A 22,092-nucleotide genomic window follows, 5' to 3' on the forward strand; every position below is an offset into this window, starting at 1 on the left:
TGAGCCTCCATAATCTATGGATGTGGGGGTCCAGAACCGCTTATGGAGTCGTTGAGTCATGTAGAATTTTATTTTATTTTATTTTATTTTAATTTTTTTTTTGCGGGCACTGCTTCCGGATTAGGGCCGTTCTTGTGGCCAATGGATGATCTCAGTCTTGGACCTCAATCTTGGCCTCGGCGGATATTTGGGGACCGTCTCTCGACACTTCGATCTCGCCTGTATCTATCTCCCAAGGGTCCGAAGCAGTCCCTACTTGTGCGTCCTCGTCATGGAGGATACGCATCCGGTCGGTGAATCCGATGTTCCCGAGGCCATACCCTCGATCAATCGGAACCCTCTCATGCCGCGAGCTGTTTGTCAACCCTCTGGGCCCCTGACTCTTGATCGCCATAGTTAATTAACTCATGATCAGTGCGATGCCTGTCGAGCCCGCAAGGTATGCCTCGACACCACGTTAGGATTGCGAGGGTGAGAACCTGATTTGCTCTAGATACGCTGTAACCGTCAGTGCCCGTGTTCGCATTGCGAGCAAAGGAACATTGAATGTACACATGCCGAAATTAAGATCAAAGAGAAGCGCACTCGCATCCACTTCACCCCTCTGTAGTATGTGCTCCGCCTGCGCACTCTCGTGGCCCCTTTGCCATCTTGTTAGGTTGTCATTTCCGGATACACCGAAGTGACCGTCTTCTCACCTTACAGTGAACGGAAGATTGACCACATCGAACGCCGACTCGATGGCATAATCGAAATTCTAAACAATCTTAAAGTAAGCCAGCCGGAGATCGAACGGCCTCAGCTATCAAGGGATACACAAACCCTATCCAACGAGTCGCATTCCACCCCAGTGGTATCTGGCCATGCAACCCCGGCCGACTTGGCTGCTGGGCCCGTCGTGGAAGGCGACTCTTCCTTGACTGCCCACTCAGCTTTTGCAAACGACTTTCTGCAAAGCTTTGTGAGCGCAGATTCGGTGCAAGACTGCAGCCTAGAGATGCGCCAGACTCTCGATGCGCTCGCTCATACCGTTGCGACACTTAAAAAGCAGACTGCCTCGAGCGAAATCATTGACTCTCACTTTCCCCCTACGCACCGTCCCCGACTGAAACGCCTCGAGCTTCCTCCCATTGAGAAAGCTGTTGCCGTGATCCGTCTGGCGAAATGTGAGTACCGGCTTGTGATTGTGATGAGCACCGTCGTATCGTATCTAACCCGCCTTGTCCTAGCCCAGAGCCTCGCCGGTACCGGTTGGATCTATGAATTTATCCAACTCAATCAATTTGCGGACATGTGCCTCGGTGTCTATTTCTCAAATGATTATCCTGGCGTTGATGCTATCACCGTGAATGCTGGCCTACACTCTCTGTTCTCGGACTATGCGTTCCAACTGCCGGAGGAGCATCGCGAAGAATACTTCGGCTTTGCGTGTCTATGTCGAGCCAATCTCGAAGCCGCGCTAGTTGATTTGCCTCTGCATCTACCTGCAACCTCGAGCGCAATTCTCGCCCTTATATTTGGTGTACGTATCTCGTACCTTGAGATTGGTTGCTGGATCTAACCAGTTCGCAGGCTTTCCACTTCATCGAGCTCGCAAAGCCTTCTATGTCCTGGACATATTCATCAAAGGCGTCCGAGCTATGCCAGACACTGGGCTATCATCGGAATGTGTCCATGAAGGTTGACTCGCCAGACACTGTACAATACAAACTATTCCTCTTTTGGAGCGTCTACTTTCTCGACAAGAGCTTATCACTTCGCCTAGGGCGAGCGTCAACGATTCCCGACTGTGAGATAACAATACCTCGGCCTTCAGTCAACAGCGTCAGCAATGCACCTGTCATGGCATACTTCCCCTTATGGATCGAATGTGCGCGATGCCAGGGCAACATATACGCGATGCTATACAGCCCCTCCTCACTCGCTCAACCTGACCCAGTGCGGCACGATCGAGTGCAAATCCTTGTGAACGACCTGGAGGCGTTGGAAAAGGCGACAAACGATACCCACGTAAGTCACGCATGGGCCAATGAATGAAAGAGTCTCATATTGCATAGGGTCAATGGATTAAAACTGCCAGCCAGACCTCTGGTGAAGACTTGATGAACTTTTTCGCTTTCTCTGACGACGTCCTTCGTCTATCGCTCCTTACGCTGGTGTATCGAGCCGCTCCACCCATAAAAGAATCCTCCACAACCTTCAGCTTAAACTGCATCAAAGCCGCCGAGGCCGCGTTACAGAGACACCATGACTGTATTGGCGTGATACGCAAGAACGCCAGCGTATACTTCAGCAAGTATATTCATTGGTAAGATTGTATCTCCAAATAACGCCATAGGCGAATGAAGCCCCCATCCCGCTTCATCTCGTCGTAAGGTACTAACATCTCTAATCGCTTACTAGGACCCTCCTTTTCGCACCCTTTTCCCCCTTCATCGTCATATTTTGCCACGTCATCGAAACCCAAGATCAAAGCTACCTATCTCACCTACACGCCTTCGTCGAATCCATCAAACTGGCACCAACGGTCTCCGATGCTGCTGCTCGAATGTACCGTCTTTTCCTTGTCCTCTACAATGTAGCACTGCGCTACATAGAGTTCCGCACATCCCAGACACCAGGCCAAACACCAGCGCGTGCTGAGATGAACGGGTATCTGGCTGCTTTGGGACTGTCAGCACCTGTTTCAGATGATATCCATCAACCGGAATCGCCGTCTCTGGGCACAGACCCTAGGCATGATTTTATCAGACAAGCATCTGAGCAGAGGGAAGAGCCGATGATCTGGATGGGAAATGAGGCGGGGTTGGATGGTTGGTTTTCTAGTAATCGGGCTATAATGGGGTTACTTCAGGAGTCGGATTTCAATATTCTGGAGGAGGTTTGGAGAGGCTAAACATTATGAAACTAATAGTGACCTTCCTTCGTTTATCCATTGAATACATTACCTTTTTTCCAATATGTCTTCATTACCTTTGGCTACGTAGAGGGAGCTTAGGGCGTACTCCGTCCTCCTGGGCGAATAGAAAGTGATAAGGGATTAACATTGAAGTGGAGAGGGAATACCATCACCGGGGCAGGAGTCCAATATATATATTGTAATAATATAAAACTAATCGTGGGTATGTGCATATTGCTTGCAAGGAATGGGGAACAAACAAGCAGGGAGGTCTTAGATCAGAGAGGACCAAGTAGGAGGAGGACCACAGGGGGAATGGGATCTTTGGAGATGCTCACTCAGATCGCTTAAAGTGGAGGACGTGGAAATCGCCCAGAGACTGGTGGTGGTGCAAGCCAGGTCACCGCGGCTGGGCTGAGGAGCGAATGCGAGATCACCCTCAAACTCTCTCCTCTTCAGCTCTTCTTGGAGCCCGCGTCGCGGAGACGTCGGGGACTATGGCTTCAAATCTCTGTTATATTCTTTCCAGGTTGAAGGCGATTGAGCAGTCACGTTGCATTGGCCTATTGGCGAGAGGTACCCCAGGGCACGAACGCTCGTCAGTTAAGACGCGGAGGTATCATCAAGCAGATGCATGTCTGAATATGCTGACTCTTATTCTGGTACTCAGAGTACTTGGCGAGGGATAGGATCGTGTCGACCATAAGGTCATATCACCGCAGGAACTTGGTCACTGGAACAGGGAGTATCCATCGTGGAGTCGAGCGTCTGCTTCTCAGTTGTACCACTAAATCCACCGGTCACAGTATCTTCCATGTTAAGGTGCAACGTCAGCGGTGAGCTATCTGCTCCAATACTGGCATATTCGATGATTGTAAGTGTTATAGATACATGTCGGAGGGCCCGGCGAACAATGCAGTTTAGGCCTTGCTAAAGGTGCTATTAGATAAGCACTGACGTTGCGTGATTTCGTATCGAGATATTGAGCGACACATAATCCAGGGAAATCATACCATCTTCATCGTTAATTCAACGCTCGTTGATAGACCTTTTTCCTATAACCACCATCCGTTCAATCTGACGCCGTACGGTTTCTGAGGGATTCCAAAGAGCACTGACCATAACCCAATTTCCTGTCAGATTTAGGAGCGGAAGAGGTTTTGAGGAACTCATGGTAGAAGGTCGGGGACCTTTGGAGACGAAAACGCTTTGGTGAGAAGATATCCAGAAACCAAGACCAGCCAAACATGTGCTGTATGGGCAAGGAGGTATACTTGGTATCCAGATATCAGGGTTAACACGTTCACCAGATGGGTATCATCTTGGTCTTTCGGATGGGAGAGGAACATGGTCTCTGGAATAGAATGATTCTAGGTCCACAAATTACAACTGGAACTTGCCACAGGACGCGCTGCAGAAAACTCCCAACCCTCTTTTTCCTATGGCCAGAAGTGGTATTTTGTTTTCCTGATGTAGTGGTACGTCGATATTTGGCAGCCTCTGGATTCCATCCATTGATTCTCAGCAAGGGGGGTGCCAAGGGGGTCCGCTTTATCCCTAGGACAAATAGCTCGGTAAGTTGACAATCATCATATGTACGAATGTTCGCTTAAGGGCGGCTATTGCAAAGTGTCTAAAGAGTTCCTTGATGTATGTGTATTTGGCTTGATTCTATACTACCGATATTCATGGTGTTGCTTAGTATTTCTTCTCCTACTGCTGCTCACTGGTTATACATATTTCCTAGTACTCCAGTAGTCGATCACTAAGTTCCAGTCGTTGCCATATGGGCAAGTAAAAGGCATGAAACGAATAAGCATAACAAGCATATGACGGACTTGGGGCCTTTAGCACCCTGTGAATAACCTTCTGCTGTACCCCAACAGATACAAAATAATCATGCCGTTAGGAATAGGGCCGCCTGTTGGTAGAGGTCATCTTTCGCTCGCTCCTGTACCGATCCTTTCTCATATGCTTTGTCAAAAGCGTGCCCACACCCGTCATACCTATGCATCTTGATATACTTGGTTGTCGTATCTTTGATCCTGTTTCCAAGCGCCTCTCCCTCAAGACAGAGGCGATCACAAGCCGCGGTAACGAGAAAAATCCTACCTGAGAACTTTTCAGTTGGTATCACAGATGGCGAAGCAAGGACACTCTTCACTTCTTCGGGGCTTGAATAATAGCATTGTATGAAGATATCCAGTAGCTCGACCGGTGCACTGTCTATGGATGTATCAGGGGCAATCTTGTCTGCAGGACTTTCCACCATATCCGTTAAAGGATAGGCGGCAAATACATTTTTGAATGTCCCTTGTGGGAAGACCACCGAGCTGAGAACCAGAGACAAGATTCCCCCTGCACTAAAGCCCGAGATTGATAGTTGGGATGTGTCGAACGTCTCCGGCTGTGAAAGAATCCATCGAACGGCGTCTTCGGCGTCGTGGACCGCAGCAGGAAACTTATGTTCTGGTGCCAGTCGATAGGCGCAGTCCAGAACCGCAAATCCAGTTTTCAAGGCAATGAATTTACAAAACTCGTCGTCACTCCCATGCAAAGGGTTCACGAATCCGCTACCATGGAAGTTGACAAGGGCTGGAGTCGGGCTATCCCGATTGAGCGTATTGTAGGCATGAATGCGAATAAAACGCCCTTCTTCTCGCGAGGGGATTTGGAGCACCTCGTCTGGATGTGCAGTCACACTGAATGTTTTCAAGGCATGCGCACGAACTGGGTTTGCGATTTTGAGGAGCTCATTCAAGGAAGACATCACGTCGCAGTAGAGAGTCCGACTTTGAGATAGATAGGACGAATGGAACTTGATTGATGTTTGTTTGTCCTGCGTCGGTTCATGGCCCTATTTGAATGCACCATTTCGGGCAGTTTCGCATGCAAATTGATAATATCGCAGCCTGGTTCACCCGTCTGAGAGTATTGCCCGTCGTAAAGTAAGCCTTGGGGCCAATCGGAGGGATCTGGCCCCATCTCGAAAATGCTCCGACACCATTAATAAGTGACCATTTGTCTCCAAAGGCCAACTACTTCGAGTCACGATTATTAACAACCATCGACCTTTAGAAATCAGCCAGTCTCCTCTATACTAGACAGCTCGTGGATTACTTACCCGGTCGTGCCTAATACAACGATTAATTATGGCCTTGGGACGACCCAAGTTCGATTCTGTGCGCACTTAATGTAAAACTTCCTGATCATAGATGAGCAAAAAACCAGTAGACAACAAGAACCGGCCATCGAAATATCACATGACATCATGCCACCTGATTGAGGCATGCCCTTACTTTTGTCCCGGGCAATCATATTGACAGTACTCCTCATACCGACAGCAGACAATGTAAAGAGAAGTAAATGCATCCGTTGCCAGACAAATGTACTATAGATATAACATGACACAAGAGGAAACCTAACAACGCCACCTGGAAATCAGCCCAGATAGTGCATCAAACCCGGTAATCATTGCCCAATGCCCTTCGTCCTGGCTTTTATCTCGTTCATCTTCCCATGCAGCTCATTAATCTTATTTTTCAGGTCAGTTATTCTTTCACTGGTCGTGGTGTCTGCCTCGGTCGCTTCCGACTCCAACTCCTGGACCTCTCCTTCCAACTTGCGCGCCTCGCCTCGAACCCGAAAGTACAGCTGATATTCGTCAGGATCGAAGCAAATTCCATACCCTTCGCAATAACAGGTTGTCTCAACCGGGCAGAACTCTGGTTGCCCTGTAAATAGCCAATGCCAGACATATTCCCAGACTCTCCCAGACAATCGGTCGTCGAGTTCAGTTGCGAGAAGCCAGTGGCGGAATTTAAGATAGCGTTCCTGAGGGATCTGCCGAATTTGACTCGCGCTGACAGCAAACTGGGCACAGCATGGCTGTGAAAGAACTGATGGAACCGGGCTACCCGGGAATAGCTGCCCCCATGCCATACCAATAACAGCAGCTTCGGGAACGTTGAGAATATCATCGGAGTCCTTTCCTATATATGGATGGATATGGTCAGGGCATCCCGGATCTAGGTGACAGCGAAGATTCATGTACCCGTTTTGCAGGATATGTTGACTTCTTAACCGACGGACCATCTTAGCCGAATCAGAATCGAGAAAGTCGTTATTATGCCAGGTGATCTGGTGAGCATGCATAAATATTGAAACATCGCTGAGTGTGTAATAGTGATCGATTATATAGGTTAAATAGACCATAACTTCGTGGCCTTTATTCAAGGGCACAGTGAACGGTACACTGGTATTGTTGTCCACCACATAGACCGCGCTGGTAAGATGAGGGTCATCTTGGACAAGGCTGTCGACCCATAAGGTATCCTCTTCTTGTAGTTTGGCAATCACAAGTGTGCGTGTCGCATTTCGCTCGACCGCTGGTGCTGGTGGATGGTGTGTTGTGGTTTCTTTGGGGACCTCTTCTGGCTCCCGGCTATCGGTCTCTGGCGGCATCGGATCGCTGTTGGTGGGAAAAGGTGCAGGGCCCTCCTGCATGGACAGAAAAGCGTACGTAATTGTTAGTACAATAAGAGCTGAAATACCAAGCCAGACGGCCCGCCTGCGCTGCTGCATTCTGGTCGTCTATTGCTGTTTTCTAAAGAAAAAGGGAGCTACTGCGTTTAAGAAAGAGAGCAATCGTCCTCTGTCTGCAGCCTGGTGGAAAATTGCGGCAGATATGGTAATTTTGGGAGCCCACATGTCATCCTCCACTGAGACCAAAACAGGAACGGGTCTAACATGAATGCCCAATAAGACACTCCTGCGTCCCACTTAAAAAGCGACGGTGTATGCAGAGTGCCTACGCCGCTGGTACATGGCCAATTGGATCCTCGTGGACCCTGAACCAGCACTATGTGCTAGTCAGGCTTGGCAGCGCTTAGGGCTATCAGATCCCTGTCCGATAAAACACCCCAGCGATGGGAGACCCAACATAATAAGGGGAAGGCCAAAGCCTTGATTCCCCCAGGAAGTGGTGAAAGTCCTTCTCGTCCGTGCTCTGAACACATCTCGCCGCCGGAGTCACTTTGTCCCTTAAATCTACGTGGTGACAAACTGGCTGATAATCATGAGACAAGGATATCAAGACTTGTTTCGGGGCGTTCTTCTCAGCCTAATTATTCCATCTCTGTCTTGTGTTTCCGCGATGACATGCTACCTCCCAAATGGTGAGATAGCCCCTAATGACCAACCTTGCTTTCCTCAGAACCCGGTATCCTCGTGTTGTGGAGGCAGCACCTATGTCTGCTCAACAAACAACATGTGCGCTCACTACAGCGGGCAATATTATGTTATTGGCAGCTGCACTGATAAAACTTGGAACTCACCGGGCTGCCGGGGTACTGTTTCTTCAGTAAGTGGTCTTGTCTAGCGTCTTTATCTACCTTGTGTCACCCGGCAGGATAACCAGCGTCTAACAGGGGACCATGTCCATAACTCGGTCTTCCGATGTTCGGCCGATAAATACTGCTGCGCCGATGGCCCTACTTGTAACTGCACCACAGGCATCAATACACACGACATTAAGGACTTTCTGCCTCCGTATCCTGATCTTGTCGGGTCCTCTGTCACCCTCAATACGGCTGTCGTGACAAGCTCTTTGTTCACACCCATTGGAGCAACCTCCACACCGATAACGTCAGCCCCAGCTTCCACGACGGAGACTTCCTCTACAGCGTCGACTACATCCACCGGACCGGTATCAACATCATCAGACGCATCACCAACGCCTTCATCAACTGGAACAACGAAAGGAGAGAGTACCTCTGGAGATAACAGCGGTACGAAAATAGGTCTTGGAGTAGGGATCTCGGTGGGTGTAGTGGCACTCGGCCTCCTAGTACTGTGGTACATGCTATGGCGACGATCCAAAAATAACAAACCAAACATCCAGGCAAGGCTGATTACATCAGACGAGTACGTGTGCGAATCTAATCACCTGGCTACAGGCACCACAAACACCATACAAATCCCCGTCCCAATCCCAGGCTCACCCACTAGCGGAGATGCCAGGTGAGCCCCCCAAGCCGCCGGGGCCTATATATGAGGCCCATGATTATCCGACAAGAAAGCTTTTGTTTCAAGCAACTCGATACAGCGTGGGTATTTCCTGAGCCAACCTGAGTTATATGGAGATAATATTGATATCTGTCATTTTTTCAGTATATTCGGGCGTGGCATACTACATCTCATGCCCTGTTATATCACAACCCACAAAGCTCCGGTACATTAGCGAATAGTCCTGGGAGATGCTGGACATAATTGAACACACATTGCCTTTTCAACAAAGAGGCTGTGGTAGAGGATTTACCTCTGTAAATATATCCCTTACAGATGATGCACGACTATTGATTTGCCTTGTAATTATATCTTTATTCCTCGTTTTCTTTTCATTTTCAATGCGAAAGAAGTAGATAGCTGAAGGTGGACGGCACAATATGCGACGTAGCTTGAGCCTAAAATATATATCACGTTCAAGTTCGTGAGAGGATTCAGCCGCGGACTACTCCATACACCACTGCTGTTAGGCGCCATACAAATAACAGGAGCCCATTACGAAAGGCTTCACTTATTCATCAAGCCATTAGATAGATATTCCATATTTTATAACTAGTTCACTGGAGCCATCATTCTTACAATGATTCTCCGGAGCAGAGCAGCTAGTAGAGTAAATCTCACTGCCGCCATGGCAAATCTACTACAGCTTGGCGACTTTATCACTGGACTAGATGAAGAGTATACCAAATATGAGGTATTCTGAGTCTCTCCTATAATGTCACCAACTAGTAAGTCCATATTGAGGGTAGTAAGCCTAGCACTAATCCGGGAATTGTATTTCAGGTCTTCATAATCACTTTGAACAGACTCAGGATAGTGCAACTATACTCTCGGATTTTCATGGGCTTCTTTGTGGATTGCTAGGGCATAAGTTTTATGCCCGAATTAAGCTTGCACAACTGGGATAGTGATGTAGCTAGTACGCATGCCGCCTTCCCTAAGACTAGCTACGGTGGCTTTGGCGATATACTTGGTCTTGCTAATGCAAGTTACCAACGTAAGTTAAACGAAGCAATGCTCGCGGCTGGAAAGGTACATTAATCAGCTTCTCAACATTGCGGACAAGATCCGAGATAACTTGTCTCATTTCCCAATCAATTCTTATTAGTAACCTTGCAGGGATCTTCACTAAGCATACTCCCGTATGTCAACAGTGGAGACGATAGGATACGCGAGGTCCTCAATCAACCTCTATCGCCATATTTTGTTCATCGCCTTAAACTAGAGACCCACATATTTTTCCTCTATATACCCTCAAGGTTCTCAGGTCTCGTTATGCGAATCTCCAAAACATGACGTCGCGATAACTTCCAAGGTACTACTATCTCTACAAAGCCGGGAGTACGGCAATGTGCTTCTAATATCCTACAGTCGGGAAGCCCTATAAAGAGATGCCGTCGTCCCTTCAATTAACACACAGCACAAAAGGTTCTCAAGAGTCCCGTCTCACATCCAGCCTCAGTCCTATTTATCATCCGTCTTGGTGATCCGTGATCTAAGCCAACATGCAATTCTCCGCTGCTATCGCCTCCGCCGTCCTAGGTGCCTCTTTCGCCTTGGCTGCCCCTCCTGTTGATATCGGCGCCATCGATGAGACTGTCAAGGTCGCCGATCTCCAGATTATTAGAGCCGCCTTCGGCAAGGTGACAGAGGTCTCCTTCAAACTATCCGGCGACAACGCTACGAACCTGGCCTGCAGTGTCAAGAACCCCACCCTCAGTTACGAGGCGGCTGATGCTACTCGCTGCGGTGACACCGACTATTTGATCAATTTGATCGGCGGAGGTGACACCGACTACGCCATCGCAGTTTTCCATCAGTTTCATGTTGAGTAAGTACCGGTCTTCTTGGAGGGCTGTTTGTATAACGCGATGAGGTTACTAACAGATGCGTTTTAGTGGCTCCGGTACCTACAGTGCTGGCCAATACGGCCAGGGTGGATTCCTGGTCGATTGCAAGACCAACGGCGACGTCCAAAACTGCAAGTCTACTCAGAACCCGATAACTATTATCCTTACTGGTCAGTGAGGACCGCGAGCGAGCAGAGATTGGGGTAGATCGTTTCCTCGTGTCAAGTTTGGGGAGGTGGCTATCATCGTGAGGATGCGCCTGTGATCCTATAGAGCAGCATAGAAATAACGCCAGTCACTTGTTTATCTTGTAAAGAGGTTATTCCCCAACCGAGTCTAAAGTATTGCCACACCTGTGCTCTTCTCTATGTGACGGAATTTCCACATGAGCAGACCGTACATCTGGCTCGTACCGCATAATATGAATAACACTCACCCTAGTGTCCTAGTACTGGGACAGCACGATAATCAGCACAACTTTCTGATCAGGTAATTATGACACTCGAATCACGTAGTATAAAGCTGTTGTGTATATTCTCTGATATCATATGTCCAATTTGGGATTTCGGGTTAGACGCGATCCTCTAAATTCAAGTTCTTTGATTGATCCTGGAGGGACCGACGGGCCTGGCTGCTACTAGACTCACGTCATTCTATGTGATCAAAATGTTTCGAAGAACTATTGGCGGCGAAAAGGACGCGATAGCCGTAGGTTTCAATCAGACGAACGCCTTCCGGAAACCGGATCGCGCTCTGAGTGTTCCGCCCATATGCATACTTGATATTTTTCTTATACCGAGGTCTATCATTAGAGTGAGAACAGCGTTCAATTGCCGATTGTTTTGTACTATCCGGAGAATTACCTAAGGTGAAAATAACCTCACTAGCTGGACATCGTAGATATTATGGTGCACATAGAGACTACGCCAAGGACAAAGTGCCGATACTCGGCGATATCATCATCTGCTATGAGTCTTCCTATGCAACCCCTACATGGTGGTTTAGTTTACGGAACTATATAGTCTTGTCTGACTCATAAGACTGACAACTAATCTTCGGAAAATATGAAAACCATTTATAATAGCTACTACCTCCGTTGCATCCACCTCTCTAGATGTAAAATAACCCATTGCTTGATCTGAATCGTTGGTTATACTTTCCTCGCCCATGTCACAAACACTGGGGCTAGCTGTGTCACGGCCAGCAGCACTGCGCCCGTCCGCTGTGTCGCTTGAAGGCCGTACAGTGCTCTTGGTCAGGCTCAGCCCTGCACACGCAGATCAGCTCTTCTCTCTTGTCGGCGGAGATGACGAGACCAAAGCTAGGCTCTGGACATACATGATGGATGGGCCGTGGAATACTATTGAGGCGTTCCGCGACGTGGTAAAAGCCAAGTCCACGTCCACAGATCCTTTTTTCTTTGCCATCAAAGATGCGACAACGTGCCGTGTTGTGGGACAGATATCGCTCATGAGCATTGTTCCCGAGCACCTTAGGGTCGAGATTGGGAGCGTGCTTTTCTCTCCAGATCTGCAACGCTCGACGGGTGCGACGGAGGCAGTCTACCTGCTGGTACAGTATGCATTGCAGGTCCTCGGTTACCGTCGGATAGAGTGGAAATGTAACGTCTTCAATCAGGCGTCTCGGCGCGCGGCCCTGAGGCTTGGGTTCACTTTCGAAGGCATATTTCGGCAGCATATGGTTGTGAAAGGCAGAAGTAGAGATACTGCGTGGTATTCAATCGTGAAGGAAGAATGGGAGGGAAATCATATTAGGAGATCTCTGGAGCTGTGGCTCCAAGAGACCAACTTTGATGTGGAAGGAATCCAGAGGGAGGCTCTGGGCGAGATCAGAAACAAGTTCAAGGAGGGCACGTATAACGGTTGATCCATACACATCGTCTGGCCCATTGTGCGATCATCCGATGGAAATACGTTATTACTCGGGTGGTTTACTCTGCTCATGCCCTATACGCCTCCCATCCTTGGGAAAAAAAAAAAAAAAAAAAAACTGATACACAAGATATAAGTTCTTCACCTTTGCGCAACCTAAGCCAACAATGGCTCTAATGGCCCTACTACTTTTCTTTTCCCTGATTCTGAAGCGTCCGGGGGTCCAGGGCGAGGAGGTATATTGATATTTACTATGATGTATACACGATCAATCATACTTTATCTTCTCTCTCAAATCTCGCCGTGCAGGAAAGGAAGGATCATAACTGAAAACCGAGGGGTGGGACCCCAAGAAGAATTCCAGACTCATCTGTAGGCTTCGCAGTTCGAGCTGAAACCAGCATCGTTCGCATAGGATCCACCCCATCTGACTAATTCTATTGGCAGCTGTTACTGCCGGAAATAATATCTACGGCTGATTAACACTGCCTTATGCATGTCAGTCTAGAGACTACGAACGCAGCCAGCCTAATCGAGAAAGACGATGACGTGGCACCAAAGAGCTCCGAGATGATGAAAGCAATGCCACCTCCTATGACCTTCCGGTATATAATTTCTTTCCGACTTATTAGAGCGTTTGGTAGAGTAGGCTGAAGGTGATGTCTGCTTATTATACCTTATTGTAGCCATAAAAGGCGGCAGGGTATGTATGCTGCCATGATGATATATACAATGCTAATATGGGCGGGATTGCGAGAAGGCTTGTCAGAAGATTGTGGGGCTGAGAAGGAACAAAACAGAACTATTGGAGACAACTGGGACAAGGCGGAAAGCTGAAAGCTGAAAGATCGAAACTACCTCCGTATATAGGATGATCACTGATCGGCATCGCACTGGGCAGACACACGATGCACTGTGTGGTTCGCTGCAACATGAGTGAGGCGTGATGCATGATTATGATCAGCATGAGGGGTTACCAGGTGGCAGAGCTATTCATGTCTAGTGTGGCTCAAGTAGATCAGTCTGTGATACCCGGAAGAGAAAGCTGGACACCATCGCAGATGTCTATCCGGAATACCACCCTCCACAGTTGAATTTGCTACAGACTTGCAGACTTAGTCTAGGAATGGAGCATCACTGTCAACGATCAATGGAAGCCGGTAGATCGAGATACCTATGGATGCAAATGGGAGTCTATCTCGGTTCACATATCTCGCTGCACTACTACCATGGATTCGCAATGCAGTTCAAACCCCTGACACTGGTTATATCCCACTTGTCAATACATGATAGGGCGGTGGTTTGCGCAGACTCTTGTCAGACATGACCGAGTACATGACTAGGCAAGGCCATGGCTCACTGTGGATGTCCGTAGACGAAACCTTATGCACTGCTCAGCTCTGCATGCCGTGGAAGGCGCGAATATAGCGATCGACCCGTGTTATATAAACCCAAATCGCCAAGGGCTTTGAGAGTTATTCCATCCAACCCAACGATTCTGTGATTTCTGTGATTGTTTGCTACATAGGGATTGAACCGCACAAGAACTTCTATTCCTTATGTCCACTTCTCCAACTTCCTCCCCCACCGTGCCCACTCCAGATCCATCAGACGCAGGCATGCCAGCCCCTGAACCGAACGTCAAGTTTGTGCTTCTCGGAAACGATGCAAAGGACATTGTTGGGTATACAGAGACCACTGCCGGTACAGGAGAGGTTGGCCGTGCGGAATTTGCAGGCGGGGTCCATTTGCTGAAGTACTTCATCCAAGACTTGATGAAACTGGAGCCCACACAACCCGAGCCTTTCGCAGGCGAGCCACATTCCTACATCGAGCTGTTCAAGGGCAAAAGGAAAGGCCACGAGGCAGAGACGTTTCGCGTTCGTCGCCAACTTCATGTGCCTCAGAATCCACCGGGTCGCAAGCAGATGGTGGTTAACGAGGGTGGTAAGAAACCTGAATTCTCGGTGGTGAGCCTCGAAGCCCGAGTCTCTGCAGAACGGGTTTCTGCAACTCGTGCCGAATTGGAGACATATATCAAAAAATGCCCGGGTGTATTGATTTGGAAATCGGGTTACAAGACAGTATTGGATCAGAAAACGGCCCTGTTAGAGAGAGAACACAGAGCAGTGATTATCCTTGATGCCGACGATCTCCGGAGAAACGGAGCCCGCATTAGTCGCCATCTATCCTGGTCTAAGACCGCGGAGGATTTTGCCTCTTATACGGCAACTGAGTGTTTCTTCACTGAGTTGGTCAGTAAGAAAAACCCGTCCCTTCATCTCATTGTCCGTTTTGGTTGCGACGGTGCCATCGATTACAAATACGACGAGACCACAGAAGAGGCCGCCCTCAACCTCTATTGCATCAACCCAGAGTTTGCAGAAGGAGACTATGTGGCCGCTCATTCCGGGCCAATGATTGGGGCAGCAACTGCCTTTACCGCAGGACTCGCGGTTCAACTGGCCACGGACTCTACTCTGAGTAGGGACTTGGAGCTCAGCATGGGGGATGCGATCAAAAATGGGCTAAAAAAGGCATGCCAGTTGGTCTCGGCCGGATTTATTCCAATCAGCTCAGGTGGCATCCTGTCCTTTAGTTACCCGAAGATCTCTGGGGATGATATCCCGAGCCAATTTAAACCGTTGAAGCCGTTGCTGGTTCCTAGTTCGGCATCCGCCGACTCGAGCTTTCTGACCAGCCAATGTCCGGATGAGGAAACGCTCTTTAAGCTGGCAAGGACGATTACCGAGTCGGGCACAGAAAAGGGACTGACTGAAGTCCCCGTGGCGAGGTACGGTAAATTGTGTACAGCAGACCGCCAGGAGATGGAGAGCTTTCGGGCCATTTCCAACCTAGTTGAGGAGTACATGAACGGAACACCAAGCAAGCCTCTCTCAATTGGAGCCTTTGGTCGACCTGGATCAGGAAAGTCATTTGGAGTGAAGGAGGTGATTGCCGAAGTGGCCAAGCGCCAGGGGAAGGAAGTCGAGGAGCTGGAGTTCAACCTGTCTCAGTTTCTGGAATACGACGATCTGTTAGCTGCATTCCATACTGTGCGCGACCAGAGCTTTTCCAAAAAGATGCCGCTGGTCTTGTTCGACGAGTTTGACAGTTTCTTCCAGGGCAAGCCCCTTGGCTGGTTGCAATACTTCCTTGCCCCGATGCAGGACGGCAAGTTCCTGGAACGGGGCATGCATCGACCTCTGGGGCCCGCCATTTTTGTTTTCATCGGAGGCACCTCTCCGACCTTTGAAAACTTTCGCGAGACTCTTCACACCCCCGAGGCTGTGGCTGCAAAGAAGCCCGACTTCGTAAGTCGCCTGCGCGGCTTTGTCAATATCTGGGGACCCGACAAAATCGATGAACATGATAAAACCTATCCCGTCAGGCGAGCAATCATTTTGAATTTCCAACTCAGCCGTCTTCTATCGCGGAATGATGAAAAGCTCAACGTCAACGAGAATGTTCTGCGAGCACTGCTGCGTGTTTCTAGCTTTCGCCACGGCAACCGATCACTGGAAAGTATCCTGCATATGAGCCGCATTGCGAATCGTGACCAGTTCGAACTGGCTGCTCTACCCTTGGACCACCAGTTGGATCTCCATGTGGACGCCACGGAGTTTGGAGAGTGGCTGTTGAACTGTTGGGCAGAAAACGAACATGTCAGAAAGACGATTGCCCAGGTCCTTAAGAAGGAGTATGTCAGTCTTTCCCACAGAAACGGATGCCTTGGGGATAGTTACAGCCGATTTCCGTCCCTGTCATGGCAACAAGATGGTGAAAGCTTGAGACTGTACGAGCTGGAAGCAGAGGAATTAGCCCAGCTGGTGGCAAAGGAAATTCTGCTGATCGAGAACGACGGCAGGGCCAAGAAATTGAAGAAGGCTCAAGATGAGATATTACCAGAGGCGGAGTACACAGTTAGGTCTGGACGTATAGCTGAGGCTATCCATGCCCGACTGCAGTTGATCAGGGCAAAGCGAGTCCCCCCAGCAGTACCCATACCGCCCTGGTCACAGGTTAAGAAAGACAGTATATATTACGACCTGGCCAAGAGTACTCTGTCGATTCTCAGAGTTAAACGATCAACCTGACACCAGCTCTAGTTCACCTAGGCTCGTCCAAGGCCAGAGGTATGTATTGAACACTGGTTAGAGCAGAGAAGGAAGTCTCGATTCTATTATCTAGCTGGCCCTGAAGGCCCTGCGGTTACCTTCCTCTGTTGGGACATCGCTAATACTTTCATGATTACCTTTTTCTTTGTATCTCGATGCTGAGCTCTTCAGATTGCAAATTCAAGAATGTATCACAAAGGTCTGCTTCACTGTCATTATCTTGGTTGCAGGAAAGCCTGGCGGTTAACCCGAGGACACCTCTGGAGCTCTGGCGCCAAGGTCTGACACCAAGAGACCAATTTTCATTTGGAGTACGCTAGTAGAAATCAGAAAGCAGTTCAAGGAGGGCAGTTATAACGGTTATGTATATACATCCAGCAGTGTGGTGTGCCCCACTGCTGGCTTGGTCCTCCTATCTAATGGTAATCCTTTCATTATAACTAGATATTACTACGATCTGTGCGCTACCGCCAATACTACCAGTGTGTGCAGAAGACATATTCATTACACCAAGGTAAGCCTCGCCTGTCCTTCTCGCGATGACACTTACTATCCCAAGCAAGACTAAAACATGGAACCGTAGACTCCTCTCCATCGATCACGACCAGTCCTTGCCTCTAAACCACCCCAGACACCCGCGTGACAGGAACCGTGAAGCTCTTCGCGGTGTCGGTAATATTAGCGTCGCCGTGAGCGGTATACCTCGCTTCTCCTTCCATCCAAGTATGCTGTACGTGTACACTCCATATCGGGTGCGTCCCTGGCACAACCTGCAGTTTGGCTTCGGTGCTTTCGTCCTGGCACGGGTTGTAGTCGTCCTCGGCCGGAATCCCCGAGCAGGAGGTTTTGAATCTTGAGGGTCCGGTGGCATTGCTCACTATGTTGAAATTGTAGTTGCAATCTTCTGAGCCGCAGGTGATAGCGAAGGCGGATGCTTTCCATTCAATTGGATGCTTGAAAGGATTGGCAAGAGTAAATCCAAGAATGGAAAGGCCCACGGCGAGGGTAGCGTGAATCTGCATGATGAGGGTATTGTATGCTGTCGGTGGGTGATTATGAACAGAGAGTCAAGGAAGATAGAATAGTGAACACGATAGGTCACAGTTGTTGGTAGAATAGATGAAGGAATTGAGGCATACAGATCAAGCACAACAAAAGCGCAACGGATTCCAGGCCATTAAATATTTCATAACGATGTTAACAGAAAGGTCCCAATACAACGCAGTAGGACTCTGAAACATCCTGAGCCAGCATCTCCAACCGCGATGGGAAGTTTGATCGTGTGTGGAGCAGATCCAATTTGTGGGCGGTTAGACTTTCTAGACAATCCAATTTTTGTGGATGGACCCGCCACCGACACTTGACATAGCAGCAACGAGGTTACATTCATGGCTCCCTGAACAACAATGTTTGATGTTTAGTCTGGGGGTGTTCCAAATTTAGCTCGTTCTGGTTTCATCGTGAAAGTCAGAGAGCCACGCCTTTGTTACTGTTCAGTAGGTTGGGTGATTTACTTGACTAATGAACAACAAATCTCAGAGTCCTCGAGGTTACACTCTATCAGATACTCAGACAAAGAGGATCAGCATTCTTCGAAACTATCTTTTATATGTGCAAATGCCCTACCCCTGTAGATCATAGTATAGAGCTGATCTTCTTCAAGGCAACCGACGGCAGGACCACGGTGGTATAAAATGACTATGTCCCACACGTCAATCATAGCTAGTGTAATATCTCCGGTGCAGAATTTCTCAATTAGCCAATGCATTGTTTATCTATGAGAAGGTCGAGCAGAACCAACATGTTGACAACTCAATATAACTACTAGCATGGCATGTCAATGAGACAAGATACGCAAGTAGCCAACCACGAGGCCACTACATCTACCTACTTGAGGCAATATGAGCCATAAAATATCTTGGACAAATCAGGCCACATCACTGAGATCAAATAAACTTGTCAACATACTACTAGCTTATGTTCAGTCCTGAAAGCAACATATGCATTATATAAAAGCCACCGAGCACTGAGAATAGCTACTGCCTCGCCTTTGCCATAGCTCCATAGCCCTTGTTCATCTCTCGGCCCAACCGCAGCGGTATCAGCAAAGAGCTATATCCCATAGAGTATGGTGGCAAGTTTCAAGCATTACTTTCACTAGTCCGTTATGACAAACGTAGCCACGGAGATATCGCTACCTAACAGCCAAGTTCCAACAATAGTTCTAGGGTTTATTTCTACTAGATAATATAATAATTACTAATACATGAGAACGGTTATAGTATGAATTTTGGGAGTGGCTATTCGCGCCGTGAGGCAGATTTGGAAAGAAGCATAATTCAGTGAATACACCAAACACTACTTCATCTTTAAATTAACTGTGGCGCAGGTTGAGCGATAAGTTCTGGCATTGGTTACTCTCCGATAGCCAGCCTGGAGAGCTAGTATCAGAATAGCACTTATAGAAACATAACTCAAACTGTCGCACCTGTGGACCATGGTCTCCAATCTGACCATCAGGATATCTCGATAAGAGGCCCAGTGTACACCTTCCTCGCTCGGACGACGTAGTACATAAGGCTAAGTATAATAACCCCCATTGTTCCGACAATGCTATAGTTCATCGTCTGTGTGTTAACATCCTTAGTCGTAGGCCAGAAGCCAAAGAACGTAGCGATTGTCATGTAGGCCAAGGAGAAGAGATTAACGGCTATACCTGGGATGCCTGGAACTCGAAATGGTCCCCAGACCACCCTAGCCCCTGCCGTGTTGATCATGGTCTGCTCACCCGTGGTGGCATCCCCAATTCCGCCGGTACAACGGCGGTAGAGCAATAGTCCTCCAGCAGTCATGTATGATAGATAAAGACCCGAAATTGACATGGACACCAAGCTGTTGAACGCCACGTCTGAGCCAATGGTAATCAAATTCAGGAGGCACCCGACAATGGCCGTAAGGAGGACTGCATATGTTGGGATGGAGGTACGTTCAGTCACCTATGGAGCTTTCAGTTTCAATGAATAGGCCATTCCGATGCGTAAGGGGATCCATATACCTTACTCCACACCCGCCAGCCAGGAATCCCTCGGTCACGAGAGAAGGACCAGAATTGTCGTGATGCTGCTGTTAAGGTGCCAATTGTGTTACAACTGCCCAGGGACATTACCAAAGCACCTGCAATCGCCGTGCCGGATACGGATCCTGTTGCTTGCAGGAAGATAGCAAAGAAAGGGACGCCTGTCGGGGATTGAAGTGCAGTTTGGATATCACCCAGACAGAAATATAAGGCGAGCATCATCCCAAATCCCATGGATCCATTGATTAGCACAGTTAGCATCAGAGAGAGGGGAACAGCGGTTGTTGCATTAGTCATCTCTTCAACCATCTATAGTTAACTCGAATGTTAGCAGATCCTTCGCCGTGCAAGAGTCACTGTGGACATACATGGACCGCGGCATCACCGCCAGCGAAAGCGAAAACAGGACCAGTCAATCCGACGAAGACTGACAGCGCCTTCGAAGGCCAATTGCCTTGGTTGATGAAGTAGGTAAATACCTCTTCGGCCGACGACTTGTGGTCTGCCATATACGTCAAGGGAACCAGGATAGCGAAAAATCCCAAGACATGGAAGATCAGAATGGTGCCCTCAAACCGGGGCAGAAACTTGCCGCCAACGATATTGATGAGCGCAGAGAGCGCAGAGAGTCCCCATGCATAAAGGGCTTTCCGCCATGGATGAGGGACATAATCCGACCTGGTAAGGATAATAAGCGCTTGGATCATGTTCCCGTTCAGGTACATTGCGGATGCGAATGTGGCCTGCCATCCGATCACGGTAAGCCAACCTATCCTTATCGTAAACGATCAAACCCCAGGCAGCCCTTGTGGTTCCTGGCATAGACGTACCTGTCATATAACTGGCCAACTTCATTGCCGACGGAGGCGCCAACATCGAGCACCAATGGTACTGACCGCCGGACGTAGGAGCCCTGTCGATCGTTCATCAGCGCTTTCCAAGTGTGTACGCTTCATGGAAGCTTACATGGACACAAGCTCAGATATCACGACAAAGGTGGCGGCGATCCCAGCCCAGACGAAAAGATAGCCATAGACAGAACCCGCCGGGCCGCCACTGGGTCTAAGTCAGTAATCGATTCCATACTCTTTGATGCAGCGGGTGTAAAGTACTTTTGAAAGGACTGCAGAAACAATCTTGCGAAGAATCCTAATTTTAGCCAGGAAGTCAACACCGCGCAGAGTATATGATGACTTACATGATATATCCCTCCCATGTGACCAGCAGCGTGCAGCTAAATCCCAACATGGACATCAACCCAAAGTTCCTCTTTCGAAGGATGATCTTAGTACCACTGTCAGAGAGGGGGCCTTTGGGGGCACCTCACCTGCAATACAGGGCGCTTCCCCATGCGAGTCAAATACACATCATCTTTGTCTCGGTAGATTGGTTGTCCCTCCACCTCGCTCAGCGCAGGGGGCGCCATTTGCTTCAATTCGTGTGTAGACATGTTGAAGATTTCAGCTGCGTGCTCGCAATCAGTATACACGGGTAAGTATAGAAAGCATGGCACGTTCAGTCATGGAACTCTTCAGCCAAAGTCGTGATAAGAAAGAGAAACGAAATTGAGCAGGACCAGCGACGCGAGGGACTTACAATAGCTCCGGCCTAGCCTGCACGTAGCCACTCGATGGGTCGCTCAATTCTTTGTGCGATCCCTGCTGTACAACGATAAATTACACCATATTGGACAGTCGACGAAATGGTATGAATGAGATGGCAGGTCTGGCAGGCTAGTCAGCCGACACCGGGCACCTATGGAGGCGAGGACGCAACCTGACAAGGGTTCAATGGGGGACAAGCCCAATTGAAGTCCGGGATTGCAGTTATCGCCCCGCTTGCAAGACATCCAGGATGCACCGCGTGTGGAGATCAGTGGACTGGATCCGCTTTTGACGGTCCGATAGCCATGTCCCCGTTGTGGGTATGCCCTCCCGCCGAACAGGGAATAACCGGTCTAGTTGCCTACATCCTATAATGATCTACCATTATTCCTACTGTAAAAGGACAAACAAGCATCACTAGGGTAAATAGCGACCGCAAGATGCGGGCAAAAGGGAAAAAAGAAATGGAAAAAGGGGGGGGGGAGAGAGAGAGAGAGAGAAGAAGGGGTTGTACACGGCAAAGGAATGGGCGCATTTAGAACGCCACAGTTTGAGCGAATAATGAATTGCAATTACCAATACCTAAT

The 22,092-nt window shown here is 48.7% G+C and overlaps 7 protein-coding genes across 7 annotated transcripts; 3 read left to right on the top strand and 4 right to left on the bottom strand.

Annotated features, from left to right (window-relative positions):
* Window positions 1-271: 271 nt before the first annotated feature.
* ABOM_011469 (fungal specific transcription factor domain-containing protein) lies at window positions 272-2,896 on the top strand (the record flags this gene model as incomplete). The annotated part of the gene is made up of 7 exons (XM_022538597.1): window positions 272-355; window positions 416-439; window positions 659-1,166; window positions 1,230-1,522; window positions 1,573-2,010; window positions 2,058-2,308; window positions 2,404-2,896. The coding sequence occupies 7 exons, from the start codon at window positions 272-274 to the stop codon at window positions 2,894-2,896; spliced, it is 2,091 nt and encodes a 696-aa protein (XP_022383743.1).
* A 1,900-nt stretch (window positions 2,897-4,796) lies between these two features.
* On the bottom strand, window positions 4,797-5,669 carry ABOM_011470 (alpha/beta hydrolase; the record flags this gene model as incomplete). The annotated part of the gene is made up of 1 exon (XM_022538598.1): window positions 4,797-5,669. The coding sequence occupies one exon, from the start codon at window positions 5,667-5,669 to the stop codon at window positions 4,797-4,799; it is 873 nt and encodes a 290-aa protein (XP_022383755.1).
* A 701-nt stretch (window positions 5,670-6,370) lies between these two features.
* Window positions 6,371-7,483, bottom strand: ABOM_011471 (DUF3431 domain-containing protein; the record flags this gene model as incomplete). Its single annotated transcript, XM_022538599.1, has 1 exon — window positions 6,371-7,483. The coding sequence occupies one exon, from the start codon at window positions 7,481-7,483 to the stop codon at window positions 6,371-6,373; it is 1,113 nt and encodes a 370-aa protein (XP_022383756.1).
* Window positions 7,484-11,982: 4,499 nt separating this feature from the next.
* Window positions 11,983-12,702, top strand: ABOM_011472 (GNAT family N-acetyltransferase; the record flags this gene model as incomplete). The annotated part of the gene is made up of 1 exon (XM_022538600.1): window positions 11,983-12,702. One exon carries the CDS (start codon window positions 11,983-11,985, stop codon window positions 12,700-12,702), a length of 720 nt encoding a protein of 239 aa, XP_022383757.1.
* A 1,624-nt stretch (window positions 12,703-14,326) lies between these two features.
* Window positions 14,327-16,804, top strand: ABOM_011473 (uncharacterized protein; the record flags this gene model as incomplete). The annotated part of the gene is made up of 1 exon (XM_022538601.1): window positions 14,327-16,804. The coding sequence occupies one exon, from the start codon at window positions 14,327-14,329 to the stop codon at window positions 16,802-16,804; it is 2,478 nt and encodes an 825-aa protein (XP_022383758.1).
* A 638-nt stretch (window positions 16,805-17,442) lies between these two features.
* ABOM_011474 (uncharacterized protein) lies at window positions 17,443-17,847 on the bottom strand (the record flags this gene model as incomplete). The annotated part of the gene is made up of 1 exon (XM_022538602.1): window positions 17,443-17,847. One exon carries the CDS (start codon window positions 17,845-17,847, stop codon window positions 17,443-17,445), a length of 405 nt encoding a protein of 134 aa, XP_022383751.1.
* Window positions 17,848-19,341: 1,494 nt separating this feature from the next.
* ABOM_011475 (choline transport protein) lies at window positions 19,342-21,351 on the bottom strand (the record flags this gene model as incomplete). The annotated part of the gene is made up of 7 exons (XM_022538603.1): window positions 19,342-19,821; window positions 19,881-20,210; window positions 20,270-20,670; window positions 20,732-20,814; window positions 20,868-20,957; window positions 21,100-21,170; window positions 21,229-21,351. 7 exons carry the CDS (start codon window positions 21,349-21,351, stop codon window positions 19,342-19,344), a joined length of 1,578 nt encoding a protein of 525 aa, XP_022383752.1.
* Window positions 21,352-22,092: the final 741 nt, after the last annotated feature.

This window comes from Aspergillus bombycis, assembly GCF_001792695.1.
Source record: "Aspergillus bombycis strain NRRL26010 chromosome Unknown contig00163, whole genome shotgun sequence".
In the NCBI taxonomy this organism is placed as follows: Eukaryota; Fungi; Ascomycota; class Eurotiomycetes; order Eurotiales; family Aspergillaceae; genus Aspergillus; species Aspergillus bombycis.